The sequence below is a fragment of the Loxodonta africana genome, chromosome 8, assembly GCF_030014295.1.
Source record: "Loxodonta africana isolate mLoxAfr1 chromosome 8, mLoxAfr1.hap2, whole genome shotgun sequence".
Taxonomy (NCBI): Eukaryota; Metazoa; Chordata; class Mammalia; order Proboscidea; family Elephantidae; genus Loxodonta; species Loxodonta africana.
Genome location: NC_087349.1, coordinates 44,516,448 through 44,535,517, shown reverse-complemented (window position 1 = coordinate 44,535,517; position 19,070 = coordinate 44,516,448). Strand labels below are relative to the sequence as shown.

Below are 19,070 nucleotides of genomic sequence, written 5' to 3'. Positions count from 1 at the left end.
ACCCTAATGAAAACTATGGTCTTCAGTTAATAATAGTGTGTCAGTATTGATTCATCAGTTGTAACAGATGTACCATATGAATGCGAGATGTTAGCAATAGGAGAAAGAGTGTGCAAGGGGAGGGAGTATATAGGAACTCTGTACTTTCTGCACAATTTTTCTGTAAGCCAAAAACTGCTCTAAAAAACAAAATCTATTAAAAAAAAAAAAACTTGCTCATAGCAGATGTTATCTCAGAGCATGACGTCGTGGGTACCTCAGGTATATGTACACACTCACACTCACTCAAAGCTGAGCATCATTGTTGTGTCTATGTTACCTGGAGAAGTAGCCTGTGACTCTCCCTTTCTGGCAAAGGTCAATTAGGCTATACCCTGTTGCCATCTAGTCTATTCCGACTCATAGCAACCTTACAGGACAGAATAAAACTGCCCCATAGGGTTTCCAAGAAGCCGCTGGTGGATTTGAACTGCGGACTCTTTGGTTAGCAGCTGAGTTCTTAACCACTATGCAACCAACCAGAACCCAGTGCCGTCGAGTCGATTCCAACTCATAGCGACCCTGTAGGACAGAGTAGAACTGCCCCATAGGGTTTCCAAGGAGCGCCTGACGTATTCAAACTGCCGACCTTTTGGTTAGCAGCCGTAGCACTTAACCACTACGCCACCAGGGTTTCCACTATGCAACCAGGGCTCCTCAATTAGGCTAGGCTACCTTTTACCAAGCAGACTATGATATGTTTCTTCTTAGTCTTCCCTTCTATTTGTACCAGGAGGGCAGTGATGGTTCAGTGGTAGAATTCTCCCCTTTCATGTGTAAAACCTGGGTTCAAATTCTGGACAACGTGCCTCAAGTGCAGCTACCACCCGTCTGTCGGTGGACACTTGCATTTTGCTGTGATGCTGCAGAAGTTTCAGGGGAGCTTCCAGGCTAAGACAGACTAGGAAGAAAGGCCTGGGACCTACTTCCAAAAATTAGCCAGCGAAAATCCTATAGATCATAACAGTCCAATCCCGTTGTGCATGGGGTTGCCTTGAGTGGGGGTCAAAGCAACAGCAGCTAACAACAATACATTCTAAAGCCAAAAAAAAAGCGCCTGGCGGATTCCATATATTCTACCAACAAGAAACTTCTAATGCTGCTTTTTATTTTTCATTCGAAAGAATGTTTCTGGCATCCAGCTTTCCAACTTTAAATAATTTAGTTGCTCTTTCCAAATGCTCACATCCTAAAGGGGCCCCACACAATCCTTGAAAAAGTGAGGCAGAGCAGGAGGAGACCAGAGCCACAGAGGAGAGGACTTGGCCTTCCATCCTGAAAACTTTCTTGGGCCGGTGATGAATAAGAAGCGGCATCGGCAACAACCAAAAGAGAGAAGTAAGAAGAGGGTCAAAACGGAAGCAGGACATGGGGGGTTATAAGATCAGATAAGAAGCATTGGAGGGGGAGGAATTCGGTGTTCATGGGGCAGAAATAGAGGGCAGCCCACTTAATTTGCATTTCATGGAAGCCATATATCTTTAAATAAGACCCATCTCAATAGTCCCGTTTACATGAACAAATGCACCACTGGGAGGTGAGGACAGCAGTATTCACTTTAAAGAAAAATGAAGAACTCAGTGGACACTGATACTGGCTAACTAGGGGTTGGGAATGTGGTCAGCAAAGGCAGACTCACCTCCAGGTCATCCGCAGGGCATTTTACTTGCAGATTCCTTTTAAGCTAAGGTATCGCCCCCACTAGATGTCCCATTCTGTCCTGCTTGACTGCGTTATCCCACCAGGTGAGGTCAAAACTAATGAAACAGTTCTGGGAATAAAATGGGGGAATGAAGCTTGTCCTCCTGCATAACTCAGCAGTTGGTACTCACCCCCACCCCAGTCCTTGCACTGGCACCTTTCAGCAATCCTCTGTGTGAGGCACTGGGTAGAAGCAATTTAGAAAGTGCAAGGTGACATCAATCCAGCCGGCAACACCTGACAAGGTGTACATAGCCCTGAAGCGTGCAACATAAACCAGGCTTTAGGGTTCTCATCGATCTGTGTATGCACAGTTGATTTTATTTATCTTTCTTAAAAAGCTACTCTGAATTCCTTTGGGCCAATCCAGAATTTGAAATGATGCCCTCGTTTGAAAAGAGTTACAACAACACACCAGGCTATTGCTCCACCTGTGCCTTCCTAACTGTGTCTCCTTCTCCTGAATGTTGTGGTTTTTCCTATTGCTTTTCTCACTGAACACTTAAAAAAAAAACAAAACTCTCTGAGCCCTTGACTTTCTGTAAACTCTCGTGACTCCTGTCTGTGTGGTGTTAACCGAGGAAGCCAAAGATAAAAACAGTAGCAACAATGATTTCTAACACTTAGATAACGCTTAATATTAATTAGGAGTGTTTAAGATGCTCCACATGTATTCGTTCTATCCTCAGCGTGATCTTATGAGGTAAGTGCTAGTATTAGACCCACTTTACAGATGAAGAAACTGAGACTCAGAAAGATATGACACTTGCCAGGGTCACACAGCTAATAAGGGGTAGAACCAAGATTTGAACCCAGACAGTCAGGCTCTCAAGTTTGTGTTCTTAATCGCTGTGTCACCATGTTTGTCTCTCCGCACACAATGAATGGAATGCCCAAGAGTAACTTTGTCTTTTTAATCTTTAAAAATAAAGTGTGAGCTCTTAATTTATTTTACCTTTAACCATTCTGTTTTTCCCTCCCAAACTCTCAGACGATGGAAATGCTTAAAGCAAACTAAGGTAGTGTGAGACCAAACCATGTAAGTCTGAGCATGGCTCCTTGTGGGTTCAGCTGTGTTTTGTGCGCTTCTGCCTATCGCCCCGCATGTTTTCTCTGCTATTCTCTGATACCCGCTTTCAGCGCTTGGTGCTTGGATCGCATGCACCATCACTTTTAAGCCATGGATTTTATGTCTTTGTTGCTGGTTTTTTATTTGTGCTTCCCTCTTACACAATCCCCAGCACAGAGCCAAAGCCCTTGCTGCTGTTAGCCTGGCACCTTCCCAGGAAGGAGACAGGGATCCTTGGGAATCGCGTTTGGTTATTGTCCTCTGACGATGAGTTCCCAGACTGTCAGCTTTTAGAATTCTAGGCATGTGTCCACGTTCTTGCTGCAACCTGCTACTCCTAAGTGTGGAAACAGGACGTGTGGGCTTCTCCATGCAGGCCATGGTCACCCACAGCATGCCTTTGATTTGTGGTGTTCTTTTTCTGGGGCCCCCAGCTTTAAATGGACTAATGTTCTGTGAGTCTTTGTAGGAGTGGATGCTATGTGAAAATAAATATCACTGTGCCAAGGAGCCACACTAAATGAGCTGTGGAGAGAAGTGGTGATCTTCTCATTTATGTACTATTTTCTGTATGTACATATGTATATGAGGGACACACATACATATGCTGAATGGAACGTGATTATGTAGGAAAAGAATAATGGCTTTTAAGCCAGACATTGCCTAGATCGGCCTTTTATGGCATACATACACACATGCACACATGTAATTATTTCTGGTCTTCCTAATTCTACATAAACTGTATTTCCATTTTAATTTCAATATGTGATAAACCTGACTTACAAAATAAATAAAATGGGGGTGAAGTATTTGTGCCTACGACTGTATTTGGCACATTTAAAATAATCTCCTATCTTTCTGTACAGCCTTCCCCAACCTGTCCGTGGTTTCCAGGGAAGGACTGCCTCTTGTTCTCAGTCTCCTGGAGTCTTGATTATGTGTTGAATGACAATAAAGGAAACTTTCAAGGTAGCTCTCAGAAATGACAGTAATTTAAAGTTGAAAGGGCTCTCATAACATGTGACTGAGGACTACCCAAGGCCCTGCAGGGTTGAGACCCGCCTCCCCCCCCCCCCCCACAACCCATCATTCAGAAACAAGCATAATTCTGGAGCTGGAGGAACCTTCTACATAGATCATTTGCTCCATGCCCCCGAATTCATAGAAGATGACTGAAGCCTCAAGAGGGAAGTAACTTGCCCCAGATGGGGCAGCGACTGGATTAAAACTCATTTTTCCTCTTTCCATCAAAACATTTGATTGGCACAGTGTCCCAGCTCATTCCTCTCTTGCAGAGAGCCCTAAAAAACAGTGAAAGAAAGTGAAGGCGCCTACAGCCCAGGAAATGACACTGGGCCCCAGTCCTGCTCTGCCACTAAGTAAAAGAATGAGGTTGGGAAAGTTACTGGGTGTCTCTGGACCTCAGGCTCGTCGTCTATAAAATGAGTTTAAGAACAGCTGATTTCAAAAAGTACATGATACTAGGTTTGTTGGTTAACCTCAGACTGTTTTTCATGCAGTTTCCTTCCAGCAGTGTTTATTTCCTACTGTAAAAAAAATGTAGGATTGTGGAAAGCATTACAGTCAGGCTGTACAAATGAGGACAGCCCACAGGATCAAGAACCATAGGAGTCTCAGTTACTAACTGAAGAACAAGGGCAGGAAGAAGATGCAAATGAGAAGCAAGTAACCTGCCCCCCCTTATATGGACCTATCAATCTGAGGTGAAAAAAAAATTTGCCGTAGGGTCCATTCTCATTGTGATTCCATGTGTATCATAGTAGAACTGTGCTCCATAGAGTTTTCAATGGCTGATTTTTTGAAAGGAGATTGCCACGCCTTTCTTCCAAAGTGCCTCTAGGTGGACCTTCAACCTTCTGGTTTCCAGTCAAGTGTGTTAACAGTTTGCACTGCCCAGGGTCCTCTCAAATATGCCGATTCTGGGGTTATACATTTAGAGGTTATCTGGCTGGTGTCTGCTTCTCTTCTTCTCAAGACACCACTGATTAGAGCTCTGGAACTTAATTAAAGAGACCCATAGGTGAATAAGGTTACATGTTCCCTTTTTCAGTATATTGCTTACTGGGTTAATAGTGCCAAGAAAGTCTCTGAGGCAGTTAGAATAACTTGAAAGCCAATGAGGCAAGAATAGAGACCCACACATGCCACCTTACAACATAGTTTTTAGATACATCCCTTGTTTGCATAAAATTATGGAAATACAGATATTAACCAACTCCACAATGTCCTTTTACCAGAGCTTTCTTTTTCCGTGGTAAATCCATGGCATTTTTATGATGAATCTCTTTAAAGACCCATCATTTGATTTAACGTTTTGGCCAACTATGGTTTCCCCATATCAAGTTTGATTTAAAACATAGACTTTTTTTTTTTTTTAATGCAACTTTTTCCAGAGTGGCCTATCTGGTCTGTAGTACCCTTCCCTGGAGGTGACACTGATTCAAAGTTGGGTGGGAGGAGCAGGACAGGATATGGAGGGCTGGGAACAATGGTGGGGTCGGGATAATCACAGAGGTGGAGAATTTCTAGTGCACTTCTTAGGTTCTGTTGCTGCTGGATAAAAATATATCTTTGCAAATAACTGTGGCCTCATAAAGTATTACTAGGGCAGAATTTCTGCTCCAGAATTTTGGCAGAGAGGGGGCTTACCCACTGCCATGGAGTAGATTCTGACTCATAGCAACCCTATAGGACAGAACAGAACTGCCTCAAAGGGTTTCCAAGGCTGTAAACCTTTATGGAAGCAGACTGCCACAGCTTTCTTTTGTGAAGCAGCTGGTAGATTCCAACCACCAACCTTTTGGTTAGCAGCCAAGCACTTTAACCACTGCACCATCAGGGCCGCATGAAAAGGGGCTTAGAGTCAGCAAATCTGGCTGGAAGGGTTGTGCTAGGGGACTCTTGAAGCTACATTTGCGTGGCACTTCAAGTAAGATTGAAAAATGTCAGTTGACCTTGACAATCAGAGGGAGTGGCTATTGGAAATTATAGGGTGGGAGTACCCTACAGGCCTCTTCTTGGCAACCCTTCTTGGCAACTGTCATTGCCCTGGCATTACCATTCCTTCTCCAGCAACAGCTATCACACTGTTTAAGAAGGAAAATGGCATCCTTAGGCAGCCACTCTAGGCCAATTGTCCCACTGAGGATGCTGGGCAGGCAGGCAGAGGTCACGGAGCTTCTCACCTTACTTCTCCCCTTGCCTAAGAGTTCCCAGAACAACAGGCCAACCAACAAGGAAATTTTTCAGACTTTTCCCAGGTCCTTTTCTGCTTTTTCCAAAGACAATCATTGTCCTGCTGAGACCTCTAGTGACCAAATTGGTAACTGCAGGTGCCTGAGGAAGGTGAGTTGAAACCAAAGCCCTGCAGGCTGCTCTTGAACCACAGCCACAGTCCACAGCGGCACGTGGAGGCCTCAGCCTGTAATACTTTCTAGGTGGAGGAAAGGGAGCATCCGTGGCCTGGGACCTCTGAAGCATCAGCCTGGAGGCCTGTCGCCACATGAATAAGCCCAACTGGCTTTCTAGAGATGGTTTCTCCCTGGTTAGCCACGCTAGTGGGGCTTTGCCTTCTTTTACACTTCAGGCTATTCCAGCTTATGTCTGGCATCAACTAGATTTGGCCAATTCTTTATGTCTTGCCCTAGAGAAGCCCTAAAAAAAAAAAATACAGTTACCATTGAGTCATTTCCATTCATGGTGATCCCATGTGTGCAGAGTAGAACTGTACTCCATAGGGTTTTCAAGGCTGTGACCTTTAAAAAGGCAGATCTACTGAGATGCCTCTGGGTCGGTTCTAACTTTCAGTTAAAAGTCTAGTGCTTTTTGGTTAATTCACACCACTCAGGGAATCCTCCACAAAACCAAAAAAAACCCCACTACTGTCAAGTCAATAGCAGAAGACTTATAACCCCATTTTTATCTGTAACCGGATGAGCTCCTGAGAGCCTATAAAGAGCCAGCCACCAGGAGCCTGGTTATCTGACTGAGAGACACACCAATTCAGATTTGCCCCCTGCAGGCCTGCATAGACCAGCCTGGCTTCTGGGGGCCGGATGACCCTGTACTACTTACCCAGACACTCCTTTTGAGAGACAGAAAACAAATTGCTGCCACCACCACTGCCTCCAATACTCTGTTCCTAAGGGTGTCCCGAGAACACAGCAGTACGTAAACAGGTTACACCTCATGTCCCAAGACTAAATTTTTTTGGTCACTCTAAACCGGTGGTTCTCTAAGTGTGGTCCCTAAACCAGCAGTATCAATATCACCTGGGAACTTGTTAGAAATGCAGATTCTCAGGCCCCATTGGCGCCCTGATGGCACAGTGGTTAAGTGTTTGGCTGCTAACCAAAAGGTCAACAGTTCGAATCCACTGACTGCTCCTTGGAGACTGTATGGGGCAGTTCTACTCTGTTCTATAGGTCACTATGACTCAGAATTGTCTCCACAGCAACAGGTTTGGTTTATTATTTTACTGAGCCTTACTGAGCCTGAAACTCTGAGGGAGGAGCCCAGCACTCCGTTTTACAAGCCGTTGGGTGATTCTGAGTACTTGGATTTAAGAACTATAGTTCAAAGCATGGAAACCTTGGTGGTGTAGTGGTTAAAAGCTACAGCTGCTAACCAAAAGCTTGGCAGTTTGAATCTACCAGGTGTTCCTCGGAAACCATATGGGACAGCTCTCCTCTATCCTATAGGGTTGCTAGGAGTCGGAGTCGACTCACTGGCAATGGGTTTGGCTTTTTTTTTTTTTTTTTTGGTTTTTGCTCAAAATGTTGATTCTCAAATGTCCGTATGCATGAGATTACAAACTCTTAGTTTATTTCAAATGTAGATTGACACCTCACCACAGAGATGCAGTGGTTCTGTGGGGAGGGAAAGAGGGGTACACAGAAATTTGCCTTTTTAACAATCATTCCATGTAATTCTGACACGGGAGGTCCACAGACCACCCTTTTGAGAAATTCTGCTCTAGAAAGGGCAAGGCCATCTTCTCTAGCACAGTTTAGCTTCCTTTCTTGAATTAAATATTGTTCTCATAAGGAGCCCTGGTGGTGCAATAGCTAAGTGCTCTGCTGCTGTCAGAAAGGTCAGCAGTTCAAACCCACCAGCTGCTCTGCAGGAGAAAAGACCTGGCCATCTGCTCCTGTAAACATTAAAAAAAAATTACAACCTAGGAAATCCTATGGGGCAGTTCTGCTTTGTCATATAGGGTCGCTATGAGTTGGAACCAACTTGACAGCACACATTGTTCTCATGGAGTCCCTGCGTGGTGCAAATCGTTGGCATGCTCTACTCCTAACTAAAAGGTTGGAAGTTGGAGTCCACCTGGAGGCATCTCAGAAGAAAGGCTTGGTGATCTACTTCTGAAAAGTCAGCTATTGAAAACCCTGTGGGACACAGTTCTACTCTGACACTCATGGAGTCGTCATGAGTTGAAATCTGCTCAGTCGCAACTGTGTTTTGTTCGTTGTTTGTTTTATATTGCTGGTTGTGAAAAAGATCTCAGTAAGTATATCAGAGTATTCCACAGGGTCGCATCGTCCCTTTGACAAATTAGCTCTTGCTGCTACTGTGAGGGATATCTCAATGAAGCCTGTATCATATTCCAAAAATGAAATCTTTCCTGGAAGGAGAAATTAATTACTGGGAGAACAAAAAGGCCAGGAAGCCCACGACTGGCTGTTTCCTGAGCATGGGGAGGGGGTCTTCCATGAGTCTGGCTCTCTGGGGCAGGCTCCAGAAAGGAGCTGTGTCACACTAGCCTTTGAGTCCATTAGGTGGCAAGTTGTCCTTTCTTCTCTGTTCTCAAACAGTTAGAGATTTGATGGTGTTTTTCCAACAGAACCCAAGAGCATAGTTGATAGTTGATGCCTCTGCCCCAGCATCAGGGATCGGGGCACTATGCCTGAAATCATGAGGCAGCAGGGAGGGCAGGAGGGTGATGCTGAATAGTAAAAAGTAAAGTAAATAGCAAAGAGGCAAAAAAGGTTTTGTTCAGAGGCAAATCTGCAATTCAGGTAGAGATGTCCCTGGGTTAACAAGGCCCCTGTTTGGAGTAGGAAATGGGCAGCCATGCTGGCACGAAGCCCTGACTTGAGTCTTGCTTACTTGTCCTTTGCTCCCATGCCCAGGGCCTACTCCAAGGGCTTGTTATCAGTGCAGTCGCACGGGGTCCTAGGTTCAGAAGGGCCCCCTGACTGGGGTTTAATTCTCTGCAGATCCTGACTTGAAATTGTTGATAAGTTTCTCTTTGAAGTTGTGTTTTGTAAGTGAAATCTGGCAGGACAATGGACATGGACCAGGGGCTTGGAGTCTCTGCCCGTGGTGCCCTGCTTCCCACTGCCCCCTCCCTCCTCTCACCTTCCTGCCTCCCTGAGACAGGTTCTCAGCCTCCAGCCCCCCAGGACCCCAGTAACCACTGCCACCCTCTGTCCCAGGCTGATGATGGGGAGGTTCAGGGTCAAGTGACCCATTCTGCAGCATCTCAGGGCATATTAGTAGCTTTCCCCACCCTGGACTTGCAGCACTGCAGCCAATCTGTTGGGCAGTGGACAGGAGGCCACAACTGGAAAGGGATAATCCTATCACCCACCCCAGTTCCGTTACCTAGTACAGAGGTTGCAATACCCTTGAGGTCGCCCATCTGCAGTGAGTAATGTATATGGTAAAATTTATGCTAATAATTTTAATTTTTATTGACTTAGAATGACATCAAATAGCAAATTAAAAATATCATGACAAGTTGAGAGAGCAACTACAGAAGAAAGGGAAAAGCTTTGTATTTTTGCATCTGTAACATCATTTCTTCCAGCTTTTTTAATACGGAGCCCTATATCTTCATCTTGCACTGGGCCCCACAAACAATGTAACCAGCCCTGACTGCACCTCAAAGACCTCCCCCAGACTGGGAGACGATGGCACAATGTTAGAGGTGAAAGTCTAATCTGGGGTGAGGGAGTCCCAGTCTATGACTGGAGGTGATTTCAATCTTATTATCCTTTCACCCACAGAAGAAAATCTAAAAGAAAAAGAACAAAGAGGCCCTTGCATCTAGCTGAGCTCCCACCACATTTTTAGTTGACCCTGTCTCTGCACAGAGCAGCGTGAGAGTCCTTGGTGAGGTCATCTCATTACTTATGAGAGGCCCTCTTCAAGAATCTAACTTCTTACACTCATCGCAGATTGTCTATAGTTCCAGCATATCGCAAATGATTTCGGTCATTTATCACCTTTCTGTCTAAAGCCTGGCCTATAAAAAAATATCATTAATAAAGCTTGTAGATTCTTATAAATGAGCCCTGCTGGCACAATGGTTAAGCACTTAGCTGCTAAGTGAAAGGTTGACAGTTTGAACCCATCCAGCAGCTCTACGGGAGAAAGACCGGGTGGTCTGCTCCTTTAAAGGTTACAGCCTAGAAAACCCAATGGAGAGGTTCTACCCTGTCACATGGGTCACTATCAGTAGAAAAAATCGACTTGATGACATCCAACAACAACAGCTTCTCATAGATTTGGTATGAAAAAAGGGGATGAAGCAGAATTAAATGTAGAAAATATCATTCTCTCAACACCATTTGTCTAAGTAAAAATTGTAAGGCTACATTTTAAACGAGAATTTAAAAAAGAGAATACAGAAATTTGGCCTTTCCTTCCAAGTCAAGAAAACTTTATCTACACTGAGGCCCACTTGTTGTTGTTGTTATTGCTGTTGTTGTTAGATGCTGTTGAGTTGATTCTGACTTATAACAACCCTATGTGTAACAGAACAAAACATTGCCAGATCCTGTGCCATCCTCTCAATCATTGCTATATTTGAGTCCACTACAGTTTGTAAATTTCTCATAATGACTCCCCCTTGAATAGTAACATATCCACCCAAACACACGTTTCTCTGCTCCTGCCACCTCAGTAAGCTCTTTAGACAGGCGTGGGAAGCTTAACGTACTTCTGTGAAATCATAGCATTCTCCTTGATCAGCTTATCCCAGCTTTGCAAATTGAAAAAAAAAAAAAATTCATTCCTGGCACCAACAGTCTGTTAAATTGGCTCTGATTAATAATTGAATCTTAAGACCCTTTCAAGGCAACATTTACAACAAGAGATTAGTGAGTGGTGATGCCATGCGCCTCCAGGTCATGATAGAACAGATTGATGACCTCAACTGGAGGTTAAATGTCCAGAGTTCAGACTTGGTGAATTTCATTCCTGAGAAAAATCCACTCTAGAAATACACAGGAACCTCTCCCCTGTAGACTGATGGGCCCAGCATGTATTTCCTAGTAATATACTTGTAAGGCTGGTTTAGACGCATTCTTCTTGGACTTAGAGTGTGATCGTAGGTCACATTCTTATGATTCATATTAAGCTCTCTTGTGTTTTGAATTATTTATAATGGCATTACAGAATATTTCTTTCTTTAATCCTGAAGGAGGAAATATAGTCCCCTTGAAATGTCAGACTGAGCAAGTGATGGGCTCTTAGCTTAACAATCTGAAAAAAACAGCCCTTCTGGAGGTTTTTCAGGCATATTGTTGTTGTTGAGTGCTGTTGAGTTGATTCTGACTCATAGTGACCCCATGTGACAGAGTAGAACTGCCCTGCTGTGATTTTTACAGAAGCAGATCACCAGGTCTTTATTCCTCAGAGCTGCTGGGTGTGTTTGAACCACCAATCCTTCAGCTAGCAGCTGAGCAGTTAACTATTGTGCCACCAGGTTCCCTTTCAGGCATACAGGTGCCCAAATAACTCCAGGTATTTACAGCAAATCCTTTAAGTGTGTTCGTGCTTGTACAACACCAGAACTTGCCTGGGCCCAGATTCTTCTGGCCCATTCTATGACAGAAGGCTATTTCAATTCTATTATCTTTTTATCTACAGGAGAAAAAAGGAGGACACCTAAAAGACTAAAAAGACTCTTGTATTTAGATGAGTGACCATCATATTTTTTAGGTGATCCCCAGAATTTCTCAAAGGAAGATTTTAGGCTACACTAAAGTGTGGCATCAGAATTACCTGGGAGGTTGGTTTAAAATGCTGACCCCAGACTCTGGCTAGATCTACCAATTCCAATGAATTATGTATTAAAATTTCAGAACTACTGACCTCCAGAAACTTTCATTAATTTCAGTGAATTACTGTATTTTCAAAACCTGCCCGTTGCCATCAAGTTGATTCCAACTCATCATGACCCTACAGGACGAAATAGTGCTGCCCCATAGGGTTTCCAAGGCTGTAATCTTTACTGAAGCAGACTGCACATCCTTCTCCCGAGGAGTGGTTAATGGGTTCAAACAGCTGACCTTCGGTTAGCAGCCCGGTGCTTTAACCACTGTACCATCAGGGCTCCTTTTCAAAACTGAGGGCCAAAAATTCCATTGCATAAGTGTGAATCTCCAAATCACATGCTTATTAAGACTAACCTGTGTGTTTTGTAATTCCCAGAAGTTGAGAACAAATCTCTTTCAACATTCACTCCTTCCATAAGCATGTTCTGAGTATATACTATGAAATGGCACTGTGCTAAGCTATACCTATACCCATTGCCATTGAGTCCATTCCACCTCATAGTGACCCAATAGGACGGAGTAGAACTGCCCTGTAGGGTTTCCAAGGAGTGCTTGGTGGATTCGAACTGCTGACCTTTGGGTTAGCAGCCGCAGCTCTTAATCACTACACGACCAGGGTTTCCATGGTAAGGTCAGTCCTGTAAATTATCTTCAGAGCTTCTCCATGAACAGTGATACTTTAAGAAATACATTAGGAAATATACAAAGGTATACTTCAGAAAACCTCAGGCTACAAGAGGGAAATGAGAAGTGAATCTTTGAGAAGATTAAAAGAAAAGGTAATAGGTGTGGATAATGTGGAGGTGGGAGGGGTCAGGAGAAGGCACAGGAGTGACCAGTTAGGAGGTAGGAAGGGCCAAGAGTCTGCCCAAGTATGGGAATTGAGAAGGTGGGAGAAACAGGAAAATGCCCCAATGTGGGGAGTAAAGAGGTCTGAGGGGTCAGGAGAAAGCACAACTATGGCCAGTGAGAAGGTGGGTGGGGCCATCAGATGTGGAGAACAAAGAGGGTTTAGGGAGTGAGGGGCTGGGTGGGGCCAGGAGAAGGCCCAGGTGTGGAGCATGAGTAGGAGTCAGGAGGCTACCCAGGTGTGGGTAATGAGAAGATGGAGGGGGTCAGGGAAAAAAGGAAATAATAACTGTTAAACGTTTTTGGAGATTTTGCTGTATGCCAGGGCTTTGCATATATTGGCTCATCTCCCTCTCACAATAAGCTATGATGTACGTGCAGGTATATGGTCCCCGTTTTGTAGATGAGGACACCAGGGCTCAGTGAGGCTGTTCTACTTGTAAGCAGTGGAGGCGGATTCACTCCCAGCGGTTTGCTTCCAGAACCCAAGCTCTTATTCACCACTATTCCAGCTGTCATGGTGGTTTTGCTTCCCCCCTCATAAGGCAGAACCAGGAAATGATGCTATCAAATGGGAAAACTTTCCAATAACACGTGGCCACCTACTTTCTATTCCAGTGGCGTTGCATTCTTTATTAAACCCACAAAGCACCTACTGTATTCCAGGCCTTGTGCCACGCTCTGGGATACACAGTAAATAAATATGTGCCTTAAGAAGCTCTTAATTACTATACATTCAATGGAGACCGCCAGCCACCAAGAAAGCCCAGAATTTAGACCTCAGAATCCCCAAATTTCTTGATCAATCTTGAGGCCATTCAGCTCCCTTGCCTGCTTTTCTCAAATTCTCCCAGGAGAAATATTTTGCATTATTGTGATGTGAGAATAACTCTGCTGGTTTGACTGTTCCTACTCAAGCAAAGCCACTTCTGGGGGCAGGAAATTTGGAACTGAATCCTCTTTGTCATCCGATCTGGAGAATTATAATTTTTTAACACCATTGTGTTAAAGACAGTCTTTTTCCTCCCTGATGCTGGTAAAGTTTACTGAGCTCCTAAAACTGACCCCCTCAACATAATTCCTAATAAATGAAAAGCAAAATTATGCACAAAAGCAGCAGGGCAGTTTCCAGCAAAAGGTTCTGCAGATGAGAAATAGGGCCTGGGGTTTGGAATCATTACCACAGAACAGCTTCTGTGACAGGTAAAATCAAGTTGAAATAAGTTGGTAAAGTCCAGCTGTGTCCCAGGCTACTTCCTGCTGTGAAGGCTGAATAGAAACCAGAATATCTCACTGTCAAAGTGAAAACCGTGTAAAAAAATATTTTTATTAGACTTACCCTGAAAGCTAGCACTGCAGAGTTCTTCCACCCCAAACCAACAAATCCATAAGAATTTTCCTCCTCCCCTTTTATACTACAGGTGTCTCAACACCAATAGGTGATTCCTGGGGGCAAAGCAGCCCTAGGGAATCAGTTACTGGCTGTGGGGCCAGGGGCAGGCCTAGATCTTTCAGCAGACTACAACTCACAGGCCTCCTCACCCCCCAGTCATTGGTCCCCAAGAGCAGGTCTACCCCCAAGAACCCCTCGGCCCTAAATGGAGAGAGTCTGAAAGTATTCCCCTTGAGATCAGGAACTAGACAAGGATGCCCTTTATCACCACTCTTATTCAACGTTGTGCTGGAGGTCCTAGCCAGAGCAATTAAGCTAGATAAAGAAATAAAAGGCATCCAGATTGGTAAGGAACAAGTAAAAGTATCTCTATTTGCAGATGACATGATCTTATACACGGAAAACCCTAAAGAATCCTCAAGAAAACTACTGAAACTAATAGAAGAGTTCAGCAGAGTATCAGGATACAAGATAAACATACAAAAATCAGTTGGATTCCTCTACACCAACAAAAGGAACATTAAAGAGGAAATCTCCAAATCAATGCCATTCACAGTGGCCCCCAAGAAGATAAAATACCTAGGAATAAATCTTACCCGAGATGTGAAAGACATATACAAAGAAAACTACAAGACACTACTGCAAGAAACAAAAAGAGACTTATGTAAGTGGAAAAATATACCTTGCTCATGGATAGGAAGACTTAACATTGTAAAAATGTCTATTCTACCAAAAGCCATCTATAGATACAATGCAATTCCCATCCAAATTCCAACAACATTTTTTAATGAGATGGAGAAAAAAATCACCAACTTTATATGGAAGGGAAAGAGGCCTGGATAAGTAAAGCTTTACTGAAAAAGAAGAACAAAGTGGGAGGCCTCACTCTACCTGATTTTAGAACCTATTATACTGCCACAGTAGTCAAAACAGCCTGGTACTGGTACAACAACAGATACATAGACCAATGGAACAGAATTGAGAATCCAGACATAAATCCATCCACATATGAGCAGCTGATATTTGACAAAGGCCCGAAGTCAGTTAAATGGGGAAAAGACAGTCTCTTTAACAAATGTGCTGGCATAACTGGATATCCACCTGCAAAAAAAAGAAACAAGACCTATACCTCACACCATGAACAAAAACCAACTCAAAATGGATCAAAGTCCTAAATATAAAATCTAAAATGATAAAGATCATGGAAGAAAAAATAGGGACAATGCTAGGAGCCCTAATACATGGCATAAACAGTATACAAAACATTACTACCGATACAAAAGAGAAACTTGATAACTGGGCACTCCTAAAAATCAAACACCTATGCTCATCCAGACTTCACCAAAAGAGTAAAAAGATTACCTACAGACTGGGAAAAAGTTTTTAGCTATGACATTTCTGTTCGGCGCCTGATCGCTGAAATCTACATGATACTGTAAAAAAACTACAAAAAGACAAATGACCCAATTAAAAAATGGGCAAAGGATATGAACAGCCAGTTCACTAACGAAGACATTCAGGTGGTGAACAGATACATGAGGAAATGCTCACAATCATTAGCCATTAGAGAAATGCAAATCAAAACTACAATGAGATTCCATCTCACTCTGACAAGACTGACATTAATCCAAAAAACACAAAATAATCAATGTTGGAGAGGCTGTGGGGAGACTGGAACACTTATACACTGTTGGTGGGAATGTAAAACGGTACAACCACTTTGGAAATTGATTTGGTGCTTCCTTAAAAAGCTAGAAATAGAACTACCATACCATCAAGCAATCCCACTCCTTGGAATATATCCTAGAGAAATGAGCCTTCACATGAACAGATACATGCACACCCATGTTCACTGTTTACAATAGCAAAAAGATAGAAGCAACCAAGATGCCCGTCCACGGATGAATGGATAAATAAATTATGGTATATTCACACAATGGAATACTACGCATCAATGAAGAACAATGATGAGTCCATGAAACATTTCATAACATGGAGGAATCTGGAAGGCATTATGCTGAGTGAAATCAGTCAGTTGCAAAAGGACAAATATTTCATGAGACCGCTATTATAAGAACTCAAGAAATAGTTTAAACACAGAAGAAAATATTCTTTGATGGTTATGAGAGTGCAGAGGGAGGGAGGGAGAGGGTATTCACTTATTAGGTAGTAGACAAGAGCTATTTTAGGTGGAGGGAAAGACAACACACAATACAGAAGAGGTCAGCACAACTAGACTAAACCAAAAGCAAAGAAGTCTCCTGAATAAACTAAACACTTTGAAGGCCAGCATAGCAGGGGCAGAGGTTTGGGGACCATGGTTTCAGGGGACATCTGAGTCAATTGGCATAATAAAATCTGTTAAGATAACATTCTGCATCCCACTTCGGAGAGTGGCATCTGGGGTCTTAACCACTAGCAAGCAGCCATCTAAGTTGCATCAATTGGTCTCAACCCACCTGGATCAAAGAAAAATGAAGAACACCAAAGACACAAGGTACTTACGAGCCCAGGAGACAGAAAGGGCCACATAAACCAGAGACTACATCAGCCTGAGACCAGAAGAACTAGATGGTGCCTGGCTACAACTGATGACTGCTCTGACAGGGAACACAACAGAGAACCCCTGAGGGAGCAAGAGAGCAGTGGGATGCAGACCCCAAATTCTCATAAAAAGACCAGACTTAATGGTCTAGCTGAGACTAGAAGGACCCCGGTGGTCATGGTCCCCAGACCTTGTGTTAGCCCAAGACAGGAACCATTCCCAAAGCCAACTCTTCAGACAGGGATTGGACTGGACAATGGGATAGAAATTGATAAAGGTACAGAGTGAGGTTCTTGGATCAAGTGGACACAAGAGACTATGTTTGCATCTCCTGTCTGGTGGGGAGATGGGAGGGCAGAGGGGGTTGGAAGCTGGCCGAATGGACTAGAAGAGTGGAGGGAATGAGTTTACTGTCTCATTAGGGGGAAAGCAATTAGTAGTATATAGCAAGCTGTGTATAAATTTTTGTATGAGAGACTGACTTGATTTGTAAACTTTCACTTAAAGCACAATAAGAATTTAAAAAAAAAATTTATACAAAAAAAAGAATAAAGATAGGAAGTGCGTCTTGCCCTTCTCTACTCTGTGTTAGCACCTTGCCCCTTGACAACCCTCAGTCCCCAGTCACCACCCTCACCCTGTCTCCTTTCTCCACCTCTGTTCCTAAGCTGCTGATCATAGCTGGAGAAAGCCCCCAAACACAGTGATGCATCTATTTCACCTTTGTACCTCTAACTTCAACTGGGCACTCCCTGCACTTGGCATCTCCTTCATTCATTCCTTGTTGGCCCCTCACACATCCGTTCCAGTGATGACTCCAAAACTCTCCTCTCTTCTTGAGCCTGCAACATGCCTCTGTGGGCCCCAACAGCTCCACCGCTAAGATGAAGGTCACCCAGTGACAACTTCTCTAAATCCCTTCCTTTCTAGCTCAAATCTTTTTTTTTTTTTTTAACCCTTTTATTCCTTCATCTCTGTTTCTATCTTTTTTCTTCCCCAGGGCCTACTTTTCTTCCTAAATTCTTAATCCCCTTCCCTTTCACCCCTCTCCAGTATTAGATTCCATTAATTAGTTTTTTTTTGTTTGGTTGGTTTTTTCCGTGTACTGAAACTCTTCCTGTCCATCAGCATCTTCCCCTGGTCCTACAAATGTGCTCAAGACTATTACCCCACTCTCCATATTTTGAGCTTTTACTCTTGCTCGTGTTTACTACCAAAATTTCGTTTTTAAAAATAATCTATTCTCTACACGCCTACTGCTATACTTCCTATTCACTCTTTTTTTTTAATATTTTATTACAAGTATTTCCCTCATTCAAAAAAGGATAAATAATGACATGATGAACACTTGTTTACTCGCCACTTGACTTAAGAATAAAGCATTACCAGTACCCCCATTCAGGATTAAACTGGGATTTAATCTTGCTTCTAACCCTTCCACCCAGACATACACACCCAAACACACACACACATACATATCTCTGCAAATTCATACAGTTGACTCCTCTTCTTAGGACTGTCTCCTCTTTTGGCTACTCTGACCCTGGACTCTCCTGGTTCCCATTCTACATATTTAGCTACCTCTCTTCTGCCTTCTCTAGCTCCTCTTCCCCTCCCAAGTTTCTAACCTTTGTCTTCTGCTTCTCTCTCTCTTTCTCTCTCACTCTTGCTCTTTCTCTCTCACTCTCGCTCTTTCTCTCTCACTCTCGCTCTGTCTCTTGCTCACTCTTTCTCTCACTCTCTCTTGCTCCCTCATTCCTCTTCTCTGTATTATCCACTTCCATTGTTTTACCTGTTATCAGAATGACTCCCATATCTAAGTCTCCAGTCTATATTTTCTACCCAAGCTCAATTTCCAAATTTCTATTTGCATAATAGACATGACTAGGCTATCCTGCTAGCACCTCAAATTGGCGTGCCTCAGGGCTTTATCCTCAGTGCCGTTCCACTTGATGTTCTCAAAAACAACCCAGATGGAGATAGGAGCTTACTGAATTTGTGAAGGACTCAAAGCTGGGTGAGATATTGCATGGCTGGGTAACAGAGTATGGATCTAAAAGATCTTGACAGGTTGACTGTAACAGAATGGAATTTGGCCAAGGTCAATGTGAGGACCTGGCTGTGGTTCTAAATACCCAACCATACTATCAGACAGGTCATGTGTCAGGAGCTGTATAGAGGAAAGGACTCAAGAGTTTTAGTTAAATGGCAAGGTCACTGGGCACCAACACTGTTAAAAAGCTAATGGAATCTTAGTCTGTAAAAGATAAATAGAGCCAGGAAGCAAGTGTCCTTAGTTTTGCAATATTTGATCAAGCCTACAGTGCTGATTTCCACTTTGGATACCGCGTTAAAGAAAGGCTATAGAAAACTTGGTGTGTG

At 43.4% G+C, this 19,070-nt stretch overlaps 1 protein-coding gene across 2 annotated transcripts in view; it reads left to right on the top strand.

The window, feature by feature from the left end:
• LHFPL3 (LHFPL tetraspan subfamily member 3) overlaps window positions 1–19,070 on the top strand; it is a 542,224-nt gene that overhangs the window by 466,559 nt on the left and 56,595 nt on the right. The window contains exon 3 of one of the 2 annotated variants that reach the window (XM_010587323.3): window positions 2,732–2,779. The exons of the other annotated variant lie outside the window; for it this stretch is intronic. Within the exon in view, the coding sequence (XP_010585625.2) occupies window positions 2,732–2,748 (17 nt within the window). The 3' untranslated portion in view covers window positions 2,749–2,779. The remainder of the gene's footprint in view (window positions 1–2,731; window positions 2,780–19,070) is intronic. 2 annotated transcript variants of the gene reach the window in all.